At 37.0% G+C, this 17690-nt stretch overlaps 1 protein-coding gene across 3 annotated transcripts in view; it reads right to left on the bottom strand.

Moving 5' to 3' along the window:
* Positions 1-17690, bottom strand: part of Mettl8 (methyltransferase like 8) — a 75695-nt gene that overhangs the window by 36319 nt on the left and 21686 nt on the right. Inside the window, exon 3 of one of the 3 annotated variants that reach the window (XM_005393235.2) lies at positions 7337-7491. In XM_005393235.2, the coding sequence (XP_005393292.2) occupies positions 7337-7479 (143 nt within the window). In that variant the 5' untranslated portion in view covers positions 7480-7491. Of the gene's footprint in view, positions 1-922; positions 1041-7336; positions 7492-17690 lie in introns of those variants that run through there. The other 2 variants (XM_013518770.1, XM_013518771.1) reach the window with 2 other exon arrangements.

Raw genomic sequence — 17690 nt, 5'->3', positions numbered from 1 at the left:
TACCTCTTTTGTCTGTAACTCACTATCATTTGTCTATTTGTTTTCCTGAGAAACTATCTTATAGATAACAATATGTAAAACAATAACCATTGATAATTTCCTACCACTTTGTCTGTAATTTGGTAAGCCCTCCTATTATTATGTTATCCTTCTTTTACTCTTTAAAATAAAAAAAAAAAGTCTAGACAAAAGAACACATATTATATGATTCCCTTTATATAATATTTTGGAAAATGTAAACTAATATACAAGGTATTCTATGTTCTCTCTCCTTTCTTCTTCCTTTCTCTTTGTGTATACAATTTTCTTGACATTCTACTTTTTCCAGAGACTTTTTTATCTTTTCCCATTTCAGAGCTCCATTTCAAAGACTTAGACATTATATTTTCTTTATTTTTCTGTAGCCTGAAGGTATAATAGGGATTATTGAAGGACTTTACTATTTACTAGGTAGTAGATATCCTTTATTAACATCTGATCCTGCTTTTTGTTTTCTTTTGTCAAATAAACCTTTATAGTTCTTATATAGTTCTACAAACCTTCTTTGTAGTTCTTAACTAGCCAGGCATTCTACTGTACCAATATTCTTTTGTTGTTGTTGTCTTTTTGAGACAGGGTCTTGCTATGTCCAGTTCAGGCTGGCTTTGAGCTCACTTTGTAGCCCAGGCTGATCTTGAACTTGCAATGATCCTCCTGCCTCAGCCTCCCGAGTGCTGGGATGACAGGCAGGAGCCACCATGCCCAGCCTACTGTACTACTACTGATGCTATTGTGAAGTTGTGAGGGTAGCACATTCAACACTGCAGTCCAATACTGGCCAGTCACTAAGATCTTTTTAGTAGTCCCCGGGAGCTCTCTGGCTAAAAACTGGTGACATAAGTCAGGCAATGTTGACAATCTTTTTAAAAGTGTATTTAATCACCTTCTCCTCTCCCTTTCCCTCTCCCTCTTTCTCTCCTTCTTTTTCTCTCTCTTCCTGTCTCTGGGTGGTTCCTTGATGGCTTTGATGATCAGGGTAGAGGCAGAACACACTACCTCAATCTGGACCTGTCTGTACTGAATAGTTAGTCTCACTGTAATCCTTAGAATCTTCTAGTCTCCACTTGCCTTTGTGATGTCAGCATGAACTTTTTTTAGAGATAAGGCCAAGGGGATGATCTGGGGAGCCAGAGGAGATGAGACCTCCCCACAAGTGCACCTCAGGGATTCCACTTTGAGCTCCTTGGGGTTGAATGTGAATGACATGGCTGAGGCAGCTGGTGTCAACTATAGTATATGTAAGATAACAAAGATAGTTACGTCTTGGCCTTCTCCAAGCTGAAGCCAAAACACTAAGTCTGCCTTTTATTTTTATGGTTAACTCTGTGCTAGGTTTTACTTCCTTTGTTAGGGTGTATCCTATTTCTAGGTAAGAACATTTATTTTCAAAAGTTCACTTTCAACCTTTGCCATAGCTGCCTAATGATTATTAGGAAGCCTTACAACTTGCCAGGGGACCTTTTTGCCCAGCACCTCAGGGAGTAGGTGGGGTTAGGAAATACAACAAACCACATGAATCTGAAATTTCTTTCTGTGGTCATTAGTTTTCTGTGTTTATGGCTTTGCTGTTGTTGTTGTTGGTTGCTAATCGTATAGTTTTGGTGGCTTTTACTTATTCATTTTCAGATTCATCCTATTTCTTCACCTGGAAAGCGCCAGCTTATTTGTGATACAGGTGCAAGCAAAAATCACTTCCTAGCCCTCTCTTGGGTATCCAGAGAACCTAGTCCAGTGTTGGGTAGTTATCCTGTACAAAAAATGTTGGGACAAAGAATATCACCCCACAAGCCAAAATGATTAGTTATACTGAACAACAAAGCCAAATCAATTCTCCTAAATACTTCTTTCTTTATACCACTCATCCAGTTTCAAAATACAAACCCCTCTTTCTGGTGAACAGAAGGGGTAGTCAAAAATAGAGTGAATGGCCGGGCGTGGTGGCACACACCTGTAATCCCAGCACTCGGGAGGCTGAGGCAGGAGGATCGCTGCAAGTTTGAGACCAGCCTGGGCTACAAAGTGAGCTCAAGGCCAGCCTGAACTGCATAGCCAGACCCTGTCTCAAAAACAAAACAAAACAAAACAAAAATACAGTGAATGTTTAAAATTTAAAATAATACAATAAAACACCATTGACGTTAATCCTCCTTAAACATTCCCCTTCACTTCAAACACACATATCCTACCATTCTGGGTAATATATCTTTTACTGCAATAAGTTGCTGAAAATTTTTTTAAACATTCACCATATGTGCTTTAGAATGTACCTCATGTATTTATCCTGAATCCAGATGTTCACAGTACTACCTGTCTAAAACAAATCACTTTTACTATTCAAGTACTCACGGTCCCTCAAAGCTCAGGTTAAATTCCACCTGCTCTTCCATCCCCATCTTAGGAATCTCTTGCTATTGTGATTTCCTGTTGTCTTCACTGTCTTTACACTTATTATGATCTTGCATACTTGCCTATGCTGTTTATTTATTCACAAGTATATATCATAATTCTCCATTTAATAAGATAATAATGGTGATGCCTTTTAGTGAGCACTTAAACTGTTACTCCCAAGAACCTCAGAAGGAGTTTGCTCAAGTTCACAAGGCCGGACAGGGATAGTACTGAGATTCCTTGGATTCTGAAGTCCATGTTTAGCCACTATAATAGTTTTCAGTTTAGTTTTAAACTTCTAGTTAGGAACTGGATCTTATATTTCTCTATACTGATTCACTTATTCAAACATTTATTTAGTATTGATTACATAAGGAGTATAGCAATGAAAGACAAGCTAAGTTCTCTGTAGAATAAGACTAATAATGAAGACAAAACAGATATAACTAAAATAACATTAGAAAATGGCAATGGCAAGATAGGTAATTCTTATAAAGTACTGTATGTTGTCTATTTATTATGTATAGACACTTTATGATCACTTAATGTTCAATTTACGCCGTAAGGTAGGAATTACCACTATTATCCTATATTACCAATGAGAAAACCGAGCCATAGAGGGATTAAGTAACTTCCCAAACCTGTGCTCTTAACATTTACACTCTGATGCCTCTTATAACAAATGTCATGATGTAGACAGCCAAAGAAAACATTTATTGATTAACTGTATTAAAGAACTAAGTATGAAACATGGGAAGAGGGATAGGTGATAAATACAATGATTATAAAAGGAAACAGAATAAAAAATCTTGGCACTGGAACCCTATTATGATTCTGGAAAGTCTATTATTTAAATGTCTTATATAATAAAAGTCATGTGGCAACATCTAGGGCTTACCTTGGGTATTCAGAGTATGGCTTAGCTCAGTGTTTTTTTAAACTAAAGGTCAGTTCCATTTGTGAGTCATGAAATCAACTTAGCTACTCTAACCAACACTGAAAAAGAGAAAGGAATAGGAACAGCAGAACAGAACACACGGAAAACATGGGTGCACACCTCACATGGTAAAAATTGTACAGGAAAATTTTGTTCCTGTGGTCTGTATATTTCTGCATTACTGTTCCATGAAGTAAACTGTACTTACTGTCAATTAAACCAGGAACACTGTTGAATGAGGAACAATTTTTTAAAGTAACTGTGTAAGCTGTGTGACACAGACAGACTTCTGGGCCATGCCTCAAAGAGCATTTTGGAGCCAGGCGTGGTAGCACATGCCTGTAATCTCAGGCTGAGGCGCAGAATCACTGTGAGTTTGAGGTCAAGATGTGCTACATAATGAGTGCAAGGTCAGCCAGAACTATATAGCTAGACCCTGTCTCAAGAAAAAAAAAATGCATTTTCACTATCTTTTCTGGTCAGTATTCCCCAACGTTGATTAAATATACCAAGTATAATTTAAAAGACTATAGGCAGAATATAAAATAGCTCAGCTGCTGTGAAAAAAAGCTCAACAACTACTTGAAAACTTAAAACACAGAATACTATATTACTCCATGACTCCACTCCTAGATGTACACCCCCAAGAACTGAAAATAGTGACTCAATCTAGTTCATGTACACCCATGTTCACAGCATTGTTCACAGGAGCCAAAAGGTGGGAAGAGCTCAAGTGCCTCCAGTGGATGAATGAATAAACCAACTGTGGTGCATATAAACAATGAAATATTATTCAGCCAGATAAAAGAAGAAAGTATAATATATGCTGCAAGATGGATGACCCTCCAAAATATGACACTATGTGAAAAAAGCCAGACATAAAAGGTCACATACTTTGTGATTCCATTTATATGAAATATGAATCCAGAATATGCAGAAAAGTGAAATCCACAGAGACAGAACACAGATTAGTGGTTGGTAGAGGATGGGGACTTTATTAATAAGTAGTTTCACATTGGTTTTGTTCATCTGTTTTTTGAGACAGGGTCTCGCTATGTAGTTCAGGCTGGGCTTGAGCTCACTGTGTGGCCCAGGCTGGTCTTGAACTCATGGTGATTCTCCTACCTCAGTCTCCTGAGTGCTGGGATTATAGGCATGTGCCACAGTGTCCAGCTAGTGGTTTCACTCTGGAGTGATGGAAATAATTTATAAATTAGACAGAGGGGCTGAATGTATAAAACTAAATGTAACTAATGCCAAGCAAGCAAAATTGTTTGCTTTAAAATGGTTATTCTGTTACATGAACGTCACTTAAGTATTAAAAAATGAATCTAGACAGATGTAAAGAGTACCTGAGGAGACAAAGTGCTAGTAAGTAATATACACATCTAGAATCTGAAAGGAAAATCTTTCTCAAAATAGTATTAGAAATTGAATAAAAGAATGTTAAAAAATTTCAAAGGGGTCCTATATGGAATAAAATATCCTTACTAAGTAGAGGCTAAACGGAAAAATGAACTGTAGATAACTTTTTTCTTTTTACAATAATGGGGACTGAACTAACGCCTCTGCCCTCAACTACATCCCCAGCCCTTTTTATTATTTTTTATTTTGAGACAAGATCGCACAAAGTTGCTCAGGCTGGGCTGGAACTTGTGATCCTCCTGCCTCAGTCTCCGAGAGCACTGGAATTACAGCCATGTGCCATCACATCTGATGTACTACAGATAATTCTCAGAAAAAAATTGACATGTACTTTTCTACACACATCTTTTTTAAAACCCACTTCGCCAAGAGAGGAAATAATATTCTCAAATATGAAGATGAAAATAAGGAAGAAAATGAGTACTTTTAGAACTCTGGACTTGAAAGAAGGAGTTAACAATCTTATCAATCTTTGCGACATATTTTTCTCTTTAAGAAAAAAAAGGAAAGGGGATAAAAGGAAAAGAATCAGGATATATGAGCAAATGATGTGAAACAACCACTTTGATTTTCCCTTAGAAGAAACTATTTTTTACTGCATTATTACAGTAGATATGTGCTAAGGGAGAGAGGTCACGAGAGGTATTCCAGTGGTCCTAATGCAGACTGGAAAAGCCCTTGCGGGGCAGGAGATGGAGGAGGATGGCTGTCTAGACAGATCAGTTTTTCAACCTGTGATGAATAGGGCCTTAAAGGTCCTCTGGGCTACTACAATACCTGAGGAGACAAAGGAAAGGAAAAGGAAGTAGAGCTTTTTTTGTGTTTGTGCCTTTTTTCAAGACAGGGTCTCGCTATGCAGTTCAGGCTGGCCTTGAGCTCACTCTGTAGCCCAGGCTGGTCTCCAACTCACAATTCTCCTGCCTCAGCCTCCAGAGTGCTGGGATTATAGGCGTGTGCCACCACGCCCAGTTTAGAGCTATTGATGTCCCAGGCCTCTACATCTGCCATGATTCAGGCAGGTTTGCTCTTTTAAATATTGAGATCTCACATTAAAATGTCACCTAAAGAAAGTTCTGCTGCTAAAGCAAAGCCTGAAAGCCACTGGAATACATATCAAGAGTTCCTAAACCTGGCTGCTCAAGAGAATTAGCCAAAGTTTTCAAATTAAAAACTCCCGGGCCATATCCCTAGACCTGGTGAATAGTAACTCCTCACAGGGTTCCTCTGCAACCTGCCCAAGGCTACTCCTGGGTGTTTGAGAACTGCTGAACCAAAGAGCCCTTGCTTTCTTGGGAGCCTAAGAGAAGCTAGGACTTAAATCAGTTAGAAGGTCAGGGAAAAGAGCAGTGAGAGCAGATGGAAAAAGAAAGAACATAGCTAAATCACTAGGGTTAATGAAGAAAAGAGAGCTTGCCTAGGACCAGAAGTGTTTCTGGAGATTTCATGGCCTGGCAAAGGGCCCATTTCCTCTCACAGCCTGCAATAATTGTCCAAATTGGTGATTGTTGTCAAAATGGTTTACTTTTTTTTAATTTCAAAAAAGTATAATGTGAGCCACATATGTAACTAATTTAAACTTTTCTAGTAGCCCCAGTGATGAGGTAAAATTCATTTTAATAATGTATTTTGTTTAGCTCAATATATCCAAAATTTTACTGATTTCAAGATGAAATTCAATACAAAAATTATTGATATTTTAGCTTATTTATTTTTGTACTGTCTTCAAAATCTCGAAGCACAGCTTCATTCAGACTAACCATATCTGAAGTATTTCAAAACCACATGTGGTCAGTTGCTGTACAGAAGGACTAATTAATAACAGATCAATATATTTCCTTTTTAAAATGATATTCTGTTGCAATAAAAACAAGAGTCAAAACATCCCTTTCCCAATCCAGCCCCAAAGCCTAGTTTGATAACAGTTTTGGCCATCGATGTTACATCCAACTTCGTATCTTCAGCTTTGACACCCTGCATGCCTGTTTCCTAGACATTTTACCTGAAATATCTTTCTCTCAAAGCCTATTCAAAATGTCTACAACTAAATCCATCTTTCTTCCAAAATTAAAAAAGAAATACTCCTTGACTTTTCTTGTTCTATCAGTGACCTCAGTTCAAAACTTGAGTCAAATTCTTCCTTTGCTTTTATTCTACACAAGCAGCAAGCTCTATTTATTTTTGTTCACAATCTCTCACCGGCCCCCTCTTGCTTCTAGTTATCCCTGCTGACCTGTACAGTGCACTGTTACCACATACGTACACTTAATGTACTATGTGAATGTTACTTCTCCACAGTGGTTCTGAAGTGGCAGGCATGTCCGCTATGAATACAGGACCACATGCAATCTTGTTCCTATCGCCACATCTGGTCTATATCATTTCAACCTTACCTTTCACCAAACTCTATAAAAGTCTTTCTTTTATAAAAGTAAACTATCTTGTTTACTATGTAAATGAAAATATGTTACAAATGAAAATAATACCACTAGTAATATTTAATAAGCATACATAGTATGCTTATTAAATAGACCTAAAAAGGAAACTTACCACATGTTGTGTTCAAAAACTTTGGCTGGATCAGTTAAAATCCTTGATCCCAGGGGAGTTGCTGGGTGGTTACCACTTTGGCATCTGTGTGGCACCTTCCTTAGCCTTACACTGCAAATGTAACTTCTCCAAATCACATTCATCCTAAGCAGTACCTGAAAAATCAAAATGATTAGTGAATATTAAATTGAAATATATTGTTTAATAGTCAAAATCTGTTCTAAAAGGTTTACAATCCGAGAAGGGAGATGGAAATTAAGTGCTTTTCAATGAAAGATGGGTATGAAAGCCAGATGTGGCAGCACGTACATGTAAATCTCGGAACACTGGCTAAGTCAGAAGATCATAAGTTTGGGCCCAGCCTGAATAGCTTAACAACTTAGTGACACCCTGTCTTAAGTAAGAAAAGGGCTGGAGATGAAGTTCAATTTAAAGGTCCTGGATTCACTCCCTAATGTTAAAAAAAAAATGGGCATGACAGTTCTTTCCTGAAGTACCTGCAGGCCGACCACATGAAGGAAAAGCAGTGTTTAGGGTGAGCAACACTGGCTGGCATTCTTTACAAATTACAGCTTTGACCAACTTTGCTTTGTTGGATGTTTGCTTCATTTTTAAGCACATGGCCAAATCACCTAAGCCCAGAATCTGAATTTTGTGTATTAAAGACAATTTTTAAAAAGTTATTTTATTATTCTGTTTGGGAAATTCTAAGCAATATATTTCTAGGGAATATTTTATCCTGTACCAAAAACCCAAGTACAGCAGTAGAATAGGAAAACAAACCTAAAATTCATTCCTCATGCTGAACAGAATAATATGAAAATTAAACAAATAAATGTTATATTGACACAGGATCCTAGTAATTCTTAATATTACCAATTACATATATTTACATATATATATTCAGTAACATGGTTGCAAAATAGATTTCTCTGTACATAATTCATGTTTTAACTCCAACTTACAAGATTTGCCAGATGGTTAGCTTGAATTCATCCCCATTTTGAAAGAGTAACTTAAACATTTGAAGACTAGTCATGTTAATTATGTACTGGTAAATATGTCATTTAAAAATCTTATAGAAAAGTATTAAAAAGAAGCTCTAGAGATCTGACTTTTCCCAATAAGAATCCATTGTAATAATGCTTGGCATTTCAAGTTGTTCATTACAACATTCAGCTGAATGCTGTAGGCTGTCAGACACAGCTGCTGGAAGTTATGTGTACATAACATGAATCAGGGCTACTGGAGGTGCTACTAGGCGTACTGTATTTCCTTTACCACCTTACCAAAAATGAATGGGCTTTATGGCTGTGAACTGCAAAACAAACCTCTGAATGACCAAAAAAAGTCTCCCTGTGCTTTTAAATATAAAGTTCAAGATTTTTCCTTTAGCAGTAAAAGGAAGGGAGCTGAGTGATGCACACCAAAAGGACTGCCATGGTTCCATTCAAATGTGACGAACAGTAATGAGGAATGAAGCATTCAATAGCTAGCACAGATGCTCCTGTTTCTTATGTTTTCCCTTCTTCAGTACAGACAAGCTCTTTGGTGGAGCAAAAGAAATGCCCCGCCTACCACCTTTACCCTGATGTGCCTTTGTTCTTTTTGCTTGACAGTATTTCACATAAGACTAACAAAATCCTACCTACAAAATTATTTTTAGATTTCTTTCTGCATTGAGTATTATTCATAAAATGTTCTGTATGCTGAAGAGTAGAAACTGATTACACTGAGAAAGAGGAAATTCATGCTTGAAAGTGTAAAACGATGTAAATGTTTCCCACCCAGTAAAGCCAAATTGAAATAAAATTTCAATCCTTCAAATAATCATGTGATACTTATCTCTTATCTATCCATGTACAGAACAGAAAAAGAGAGAAAAAAGATGAGTTTTTCTTACTACAAATGACCAAGAGTCTCTGTGGACTGTCAGAGATAAAAATGTATAACCAGAGCAGGTATTAGGAAAGTCAGGAAAATGTCAGAGAAGTGTGTGTCATGCAGAGTGCCAGCATCAGAGACAGCACTGTGTGGCCAGGACCCAATTAATTAGGAGCTGCTTCTGTAATTAAATAAACCTTTACATGTTTCATTTGTTTATCATCTGTAACAGTCACTGTTATGGCTTGTGTCTAGATGTCCCCCAAAGCCTCATGCAGTCATAGGTGCAGCTTTTTCAGAAGTGGCTGAATCTGGAGTGTGTGACTGACTCATAGTGCAATGCTAGAATTAAGGGTGCTAGGATTAAGGGTGGGTGATTACTAAATCAGTTCCCTGATTGGACTGGTACCCCGCTAATCCCAGTGGCCTGGATACAACATAAGGGACAGAAAGAGGCTTGTCTTGTCTCTTGCTTGCTTGCTTTCCTACCTCTGCCTGCCATGAATTGTTTCTCCTCTGCAGTGTCTGTCCACCATGTTATGCCTTGAACCCAGCCAATTATGGACTAAAACCTCTACAAACTGTGAGCTAAATAAATCTTTCCCTCTTTAACTTTGGATGTCAGTATTATATCTCAGCAATAAAAAGAAAAGTAATTAAGACAGTCACACACAGTGGTTTGCTGCTATTCATTTTTTTATTAAATGAAGATATAATACATTTAATAGAATATATAATATAGATAGATACATAACAAAATTATGCAAATATCTTTTCAACTAAATTGCAAGCTTCTAGAGGCAGCACTAATCTGCTCATGAATTGTTTGTGTGAATACCTAAAAGTGATATTTGTCTGGCATAAACTTAACTGGAAAAAATTTCTTCGTATTTTCCAAAATGGCTCCTAAGATCCTTGTAGTAACAAAAAGGAAGACAGAAGAGTGTGATAGCATCTAGGCAGCTATCTCATTATACTGACTATAATGTTTTATAAACATGCGCTTCATGTTGTGCCAGTTTAAGGCTTACTAGGTCATGGTTCCATTTTGGGAGGAAAAAAGAAAACAAGGGCTGGACCAGACCTAAATGGAGTTCTGGTAGTAAAAGTTGGTTTCTGGCACCATTTTCTTTATGTTCTCATTCATCGCCTCCAGAGTAGCTGATATTTTAAGTGTGTACTTAAAGCTGTATCCTCTCTCAAAAATCTCTTTTGGTATACTCTTAATTTGCATATTTAAAGATTAAGCTATTATTTACATAATAAAACTGTGTAGAAATTCTTATTTGAAATAACACAAAGAGGTAGAGTTAAAAATATTTCATTTGCTCAAAAGAAGGCAAGATAAGAACAGAGGAATTAAAAATAGATGGGATTAAAAATACCAAGATTGAGGCAGGAGATTAGGTCATGGCCAGCCACCTGGCCAAGTGGGCATGACCTGTCAATTCACAGAAATCCATGACACAGGCACAGAACAACAGTTCCAAGACTGTACCTGGAACCAACTGAAAAGTGCTATCTTCAGTTCTTGTGGCACAAAGTCAAGCAGGTTTTTGATGGGACAGCGTAGATCTAATGTCAGAATAGGCAATACAAAAGACAGTGTCCCTTAACCTTATTGTCACTGTGAGTTCTTTTTCAGTGGTCTGCTCTCACCATGTAGAGCACGCTTTTTTCCTAAACATTAATAAATGTAAAACCTCACTACATTTTATGTGTTTGCTGTGCAATTTATTGTTCATAACAACAAGAAAAACTCTCTAGGAGTACACAGCACCCCAGAACCCTGGTAATAAGATGGTATTTTTATTTATTTATTGGAGATCAAACCCAGTGCTTCTTAAATGCTAAGCAAGCACTCTACCACTGAGCTACAACCCCAGCCCCAAGTTGGCACATTAAAACCCAATCATATCAACCATATTATATGTAGATGGATTCCAATTAAACAGCAAAGCTTATCAATCTGGATTAAAAAGCAAGACCTTACAATTTACTGTCTCTAAGATATGCACTTTAGGTATAAAGACTCAAATACATTAAAATGAAAAACATACAATGCAAACCCTGCATGAGAAAGCTGGTGAAGCTACATTATTGGACAAAGTAGACTTTAAGCAAAATACCTGTCTTGGTTACTTTCCTCTTGTTGCTGGGACAAAATACCTGACACCCAAAATTAAGGAAGGAAAAGTTTATTTCGCTTACAGTTTGTGGAGGTTTCAGTCCATACTTGGCAAGTTACAAGGCAGAGTGGCACATGGCAGAGGGCTACAGCTCATGGCGGCAGAACACAGCCAAAGCAACAAGCACACACAAGGGAAGAATGGCCGCAAGCAGCCTCTTCTTCTCCCTTACATATGCAAACTCTCCACCCCAGGGTGGATGTAGCTCTCACACCCATAATCAATCAAACTCTAAAAGCCTGCCCCATAACCACATGAGGCTTTGGGGGGGCACCCAGACACAAACCGTAACAAGACCATTACACAGATAGAGAGGGACATTTAAAAATGATAAGAGTCAATTCATTATACTTTTTTTGAGACAAGGTCTCAGTATGTAATTCAGGCTGGGCTTGAACTCATTATGGAGCATAGGCTGGCCTCAAACTATGAGGCCAACCTATGCAAACTATGTGATTGTCCTGCCTAAGCCTCCCAAGTGCTGGGATTACAGGCTATTATGCCTGGCAGAAAATGGCCAATTCAGTAGGCTACAGTAATCTTTAAAAATGTGCATAATCTAATACACATGAAGAATGGACAGAACTTTCTAAAATGAAAAATTAATAAATTCACATTTCAATAGATTGCTCTCAGTAATGAACACAGCAACAATAAATAACAAGCTATCAGAGAAATCACTAGGGAGAGACATTATCAATCCGACTTAAAAGACACTTATAGAAAGAATATTATACCTAGTATCCACAGAATACACATTCTCTTCAATTGCACATGGAACATTCACCAAGGTAGGTCATATATCTGTTTTCTACAGCAATCTCAAAAAATTCTAAAATACTAAAATCATACAGAATGTTTTTGTCACAACATTAAATGTGAATATTTTTTATTAAATAGCTTATTAATAACATCCCATCTTATCACCAGTAATCATCATTTTCTTGAAGTCTGCTTTGTCAACAATGAACATAGCTCTACCAACTGTCTTTTTTTTTTTTTTTTTGGGACAGGGTCTCACTATGCAGTTCAGGCTAGCCTCGAGCTCACTTTGTAGATCTGGCTAGCCTTGAACTTGCAATGATCCTCCTGCCTCAGCCTCCCAAGTACTGGGATTACAGGCATGTGCCACCACGTCCGGCTCTCTACCAACTGTCTGATGCAAAGTGGCACACAATTTTTTTATAAATTTCGAATATATTTGTGTGTTACCATTTAAAGTGCTTCTCTTATAGGTAATATATTGTTGACCTTGGATTTTTGGTCCAAACTTAAATAATAATAAGATATCTAGAAATATTCCCAAATATTTAGAAATTAAGCAACATGCCTTTAAGTAACCTAGGAACCAAATACTAAATCTTAAGGAAAAAGGTAAAAATATGCTGAATACTGAAATCTCAAAATATAAAAATTTGTGAAATTCAACTGAAGCAGCACCTTAAGCAGGGGTATCTAATCTGTGGGCCACCTTTTTTTCTTTTGGCAGTGCTGTGAATCAAACCCTGGGCCTTATGGATGTTAGATGAATAATCTACCTCTAAGCTATACTCTCAGCCCAAGAAGATAATTTTGACCCAAGCTACACTATGGATAAATCCAAAAGACAGTACGCTAAGTCAGTCATACAAGGGCAAGTATCCTGATTCTTCTTATATGAAGTTCTTAGAGAAGTCAAATTCATAGAGACAGAAGGAAAGGTGGTTGTTGCCCAAAAGAGGATAACAGAGAATGAAGTGTTTAATGGTTCTAGCATGGGGGACAGAAATTGGGAGATGTAGGTTAAAGGATATAAAGTTACAGATGCATAGGATGAACAAGTCTAGAGATCTAATGTACAATATGAGGGGTATAGTCTATACCATTGTATTGTATTTGGAATGTTTGCTTTAAAAAGTAGGTGCTATTGCCACAAGTGATGGACATGTTAATTTGCTTGACTATAATAATCGTATCACTATGTATATGCAGTGATATCAAAATATCACCATATAATTACAATATATAAAATTTTTAAAAGAAGCTGGACCAAAAAGGTGAAGGAAAAAAAAAGGTTACAGAGTTTCAATTAGGAAGATGAAAAACTTCTGGAGATGAATGGTGTTAATTTAAAAAAGAAATGGTAAATTTTATGTTACGTATATTTTACCACAATAAAAACAAAAACCAACAAAGAAAACTATAGACCCACTGTCCTCACAAGTAAATACCAAACATTTAAGAAAAAAAATAAAAGCAATACCAATCTTACACAATTTTAAAAAAGAGAAGAAAGAACACTTCTCATCTTGCTTTATGAAGCTAGTATAACTGCCCTAAGTAGTATGTCTGTGAGAAATAAAAGTTTGAACATTGGCTACTTTCTTACATTGCAGTTTTCCCATTGGCCTGGTGCTTCCCATTATAATTTCAAGTTATCAAGTGTTTGTCAGGAATAAAATTTGAGGATTACTGAAGGGAGAAAATATGTAAGAGCTTTCTAGGTATGTCTTGGTGTACTTTTGCTAAGGCTGATGCTGTCACATACTACACAGTAATGTTTCAGTTAGAGATGAACCATATACAACAGTAAGATTATACTGAAGTGGAAGAATTCCTGTGCCAAGTATTTTAACCACACCTTTTCTAAGTTTAGATATACAAATACTTAATATTATGTTACAACTGCCCATGGTTATCAGTACAGTAACATGCTGTATAAGTTTACAGTCTAGGACCGATGGGGCTATGTAATTTAGTATACCTAAATTATAGTAGGCTACACCATCTAGATTTGTGTAAGGACATTCTGTGACGCCCCCACAATGACAAAATTGCCTGACAACACATTTCTCAAAGCGTATCTCCACTGTTAATGACACATAACTGTATTTACAGTGTATTGCTCTAGAGCAGAAAAATATGAAGGCAACAAATTGCCACAAATTTTGGTGAGTTGTTTGAGTTTTTATTTACTGTTGGAAGCATCTGTAATTATGGTCCTAACCCTTCACTGAGCGCAAACTAATTCTGCCAACCAAATTCCAGTAGACATAATCAAGTGATAATTTTTTTACTTCTTTTGTCTACAACATCTCACTTTGAGCTCACTACCCTATTGCGATATTTCCTTTTGAATTCTGGGAAGGCCCAAAAGAAACAGAATGACAATGACTTTAGGGCCATGGCCCTCTCATATGTCAATGCTAAGCCTCAGCTATGAATAGACAATTGGCTGAAGCAGTCACTAAGGAACAGACCAGGAAAGGAACTGAGGTTCATACAAGTATCAGATTGAGAGTGTCATTATCAACAGAATTTAGTATGCTACCAAGTATACAGAGGTACACTGTGAAGAAATGACAGACTTTCTGCCGGCCCTAGGTGTAGATGCACATGTGCCTATTTTAGAATGCAAGGAAAAGAACAAATGCATAAAGTGACTTGGATTCAGTATACAGCATGATAAGCCAATTACCCGGGTTTTAATACTTACCAGCATGAATCCAATGACTTGGATTCAGTATACAGCATGATAAGCCAATTACCCTGGTTTTCATACTTAACAGTTTTCAAGGCCAACCACCACCACCACATTGAACTCAGCAGCATAGAAGTCCTAATGAGAAAGCCAACCTGTGGGGAATAGACCTCTGCCCCAATTCCAGATTTTGGCAAAATGTTTCATCTTCTACCAAAATGAAGCCCTTTTCACATATCCTCCTGCATACAACCTCCTGACCCCACCAACAGATTTTGACATATTCTATTAGACTAGGTAAAGTATATGACATATATATGGAAAAATGCTTCTTAAATAACTACACAGTTTATTTTTGTGGAGCAGTATTTTCAAGTAATTTTTTTAAATAGAGGAGCATTTTAGTTAAAAGAAATACTCCATTGTATACTTTTGCAAATTGAAAAAATATTTTAGGAAGTAAAGTGCCAATTCCACTTTAGGTTTCATAGAAACCTCAATTTTTAAGAAAGTTAAGTATTTACTATTTGTGAAGTCCTGTTTCCTGATACCTTCATGTGACTGGTCCCAGAACCTCTGTGGATACCAAAATCTAGAAATGTTCAAGTACTTTATACAAAATGGAGCAGTATTTCTGTTCCATACATCCTCCTCTATCTTTTAAATTGTATCTAGATAACTCATGTAACTTATAATACCTAAGAATGTAAATGCTATGTAAAAATAGTGGTACTATTTTAGAAAAAAATCTATAAAGGGCAAAGTAAATTCACATGCTTAAGGTCACTCAACTAAAATCTGATGAGGCTTTGATTGAATCCAAGTAGTCTAACTGGAAAGCCCATGTTCTCCCAGTCTCTCCACTCTCTTTCTTGCTTTGTTGCTGTTAAACAGCTTTGTTATTCACATATAATTAATCCATTTGTCAACTACTTTTGTATAACACATACACAAGAAGGATCACAGTAGTGATTCTCCAGTTTTGACCTGAGTTACTAATGTAATGCAGTTGATTTAAGAAGGCCCTAAATTCCTTCTTTCTCTTCTCTCTCAGCTGTCTGTGCTCTTGGGGCGTAATCAAACAGTAAACAATACCACTGGGAGGCACTGGCCTCGGATTAGGAGAGCACAGTCATTTTCTTTGCAGTACTTAAACCTCAAAATACAGGTGTAAAGGGCTCTTGCATAATCTATAAAATGTAACATTTTTAACACCCAGTTCTTCTCATAGGCTGCTTTTACACAGCTGAGGAGTAGAGACAGAGAAGAACTTCTTGTTTCCTTTGTCTTTTAAGCTTGATCCTAAGATTGCTTTCTTACATTTCAATACTTCTAAAGGAGCACCAAAGAACTAGAGCAAGCAGTACTGCTGTTTGTGCAAATTTATAATGATTATCCTTGCAGCATTTAGCTGGCCCTGGGCATAAACTATTTGAAAGACTCCCCAAGAATGATTCCCAGTTGTCTCAGCCCACTGAAGCCCTGGGGGAAAAAAGCCACTGTTAATCAATTGCCAAATGTCTGCCCACCATGTAAAAGTTAACTCCCCCTTTAATGTTTCCTGATTCAGAAAATCCTTTAAATAAATAAATTAGTGAGATACTCATGTCTTTAGCTTTGTAACTGTTAAGCTTCTCTTCTTAGTCAGGAAGCTAGTAAAAGGCTTCATTCAGAGAAGCAAACATCTAGGAGAAGCTGCACCGAACATTGCCTGAGGGGCTAGCATTAATGAGAACAAATTAAAGTGCTATTGTTGTAGTGTTTTGGAGAGTGAAAGCCGACAGGTAAGAAACACTTAAGTATCAACTACACTGCAGTGAAAACTGAAGCTTCAATTAACCCTGGCAATTTCTGAGAACTCCAGGGGTGACCATCTGTGAGGTAAACAGCTCAGGCAACTCACATCTTGTTGTAATCTTTCTTTAGATGAGTATAATTTCTGGGTATAAATAAGGTTATTAGCAAGAGCAGAACAACAACAATAATTACAGTAAGTATTTACAGAGCCCTTTGATCACACTATGACGTCAGTCACTCCACAGCTTCAAAATGGAAAGCTCATGTTCAATGGTTGTTCTCCAGGACAGCCCTGAAAGGTGGCTACATCATTTGTTTGCTCACACAAAAACAGAGGTTTGTGGGACTCAGAAATTACTTCTTTCAACAGATTTGCTGTAAACCCATCCTAAAACCAAAATATGTGAAAGACATACTATTTTGATTACCCTGGAAGTTGTCTCAACACACATTACACTGGACCAGGGGGAAACTGGTTTTAACACATCCTACCAGCATTTCACATATGCTGGTGTAATAATAACTTTTGGAGGTATTGACCAAATTTGGTGTGCTGATAAAGGATATTAGATTACATTCATATTTTTTGTGTTGTCAGTCCTCACAAGTGTTGTGAAAGCTCACATAGGTGTGATAAACAGTTCTGCCCTGATAGAGACTTCTGCTTTCTTATATATTGCAGAGATCTCTATCTCTAGGTTCACTGGGTGCCAGGAAATGCTTGTACCCGTGCTTGAACCGATATATCAATTAGGCTGCCCTGGCTGAGAAGGGACTATTAAAAAAATTCAAGTGATATATAGGTGTTAGATATAAAAACTTCAAACTATTCATTAGTGAATAAAAGTATCCAAATGAATGTATTTTCATAATTTTAAATGAACACAATTCGAGTAGGAAGTATTCAAAATACTGTGTAAATTCCATTTTAGAAAACTACATTTAGTTATAACTTGAAAAAGATAAAGGCAAATTGCACCATGAAATATCAGGTAAAATTTTTACTACCAGACCACAGGCAATA

This window comes from Chinchilla lanigera, unplaced genomic scaffold (assembly GCF_000276665.1).
Source record: "Chinchilla lanigera isolate Chin_1 unplaced genomic scaffold, ChiLan1.0 scaffold00048, whole genome shotgun sequence".
NCBI lineage: Eukaryota > Metazoa > Chordata > Mammalia > Rodentia > Chinchillidae > Chinchilla > Chinchilla lanigera.
Note: the sequence above shows the minus strand (reverse complement) of the source record. Positions and strands in the feature narration are given on the sequence as shown.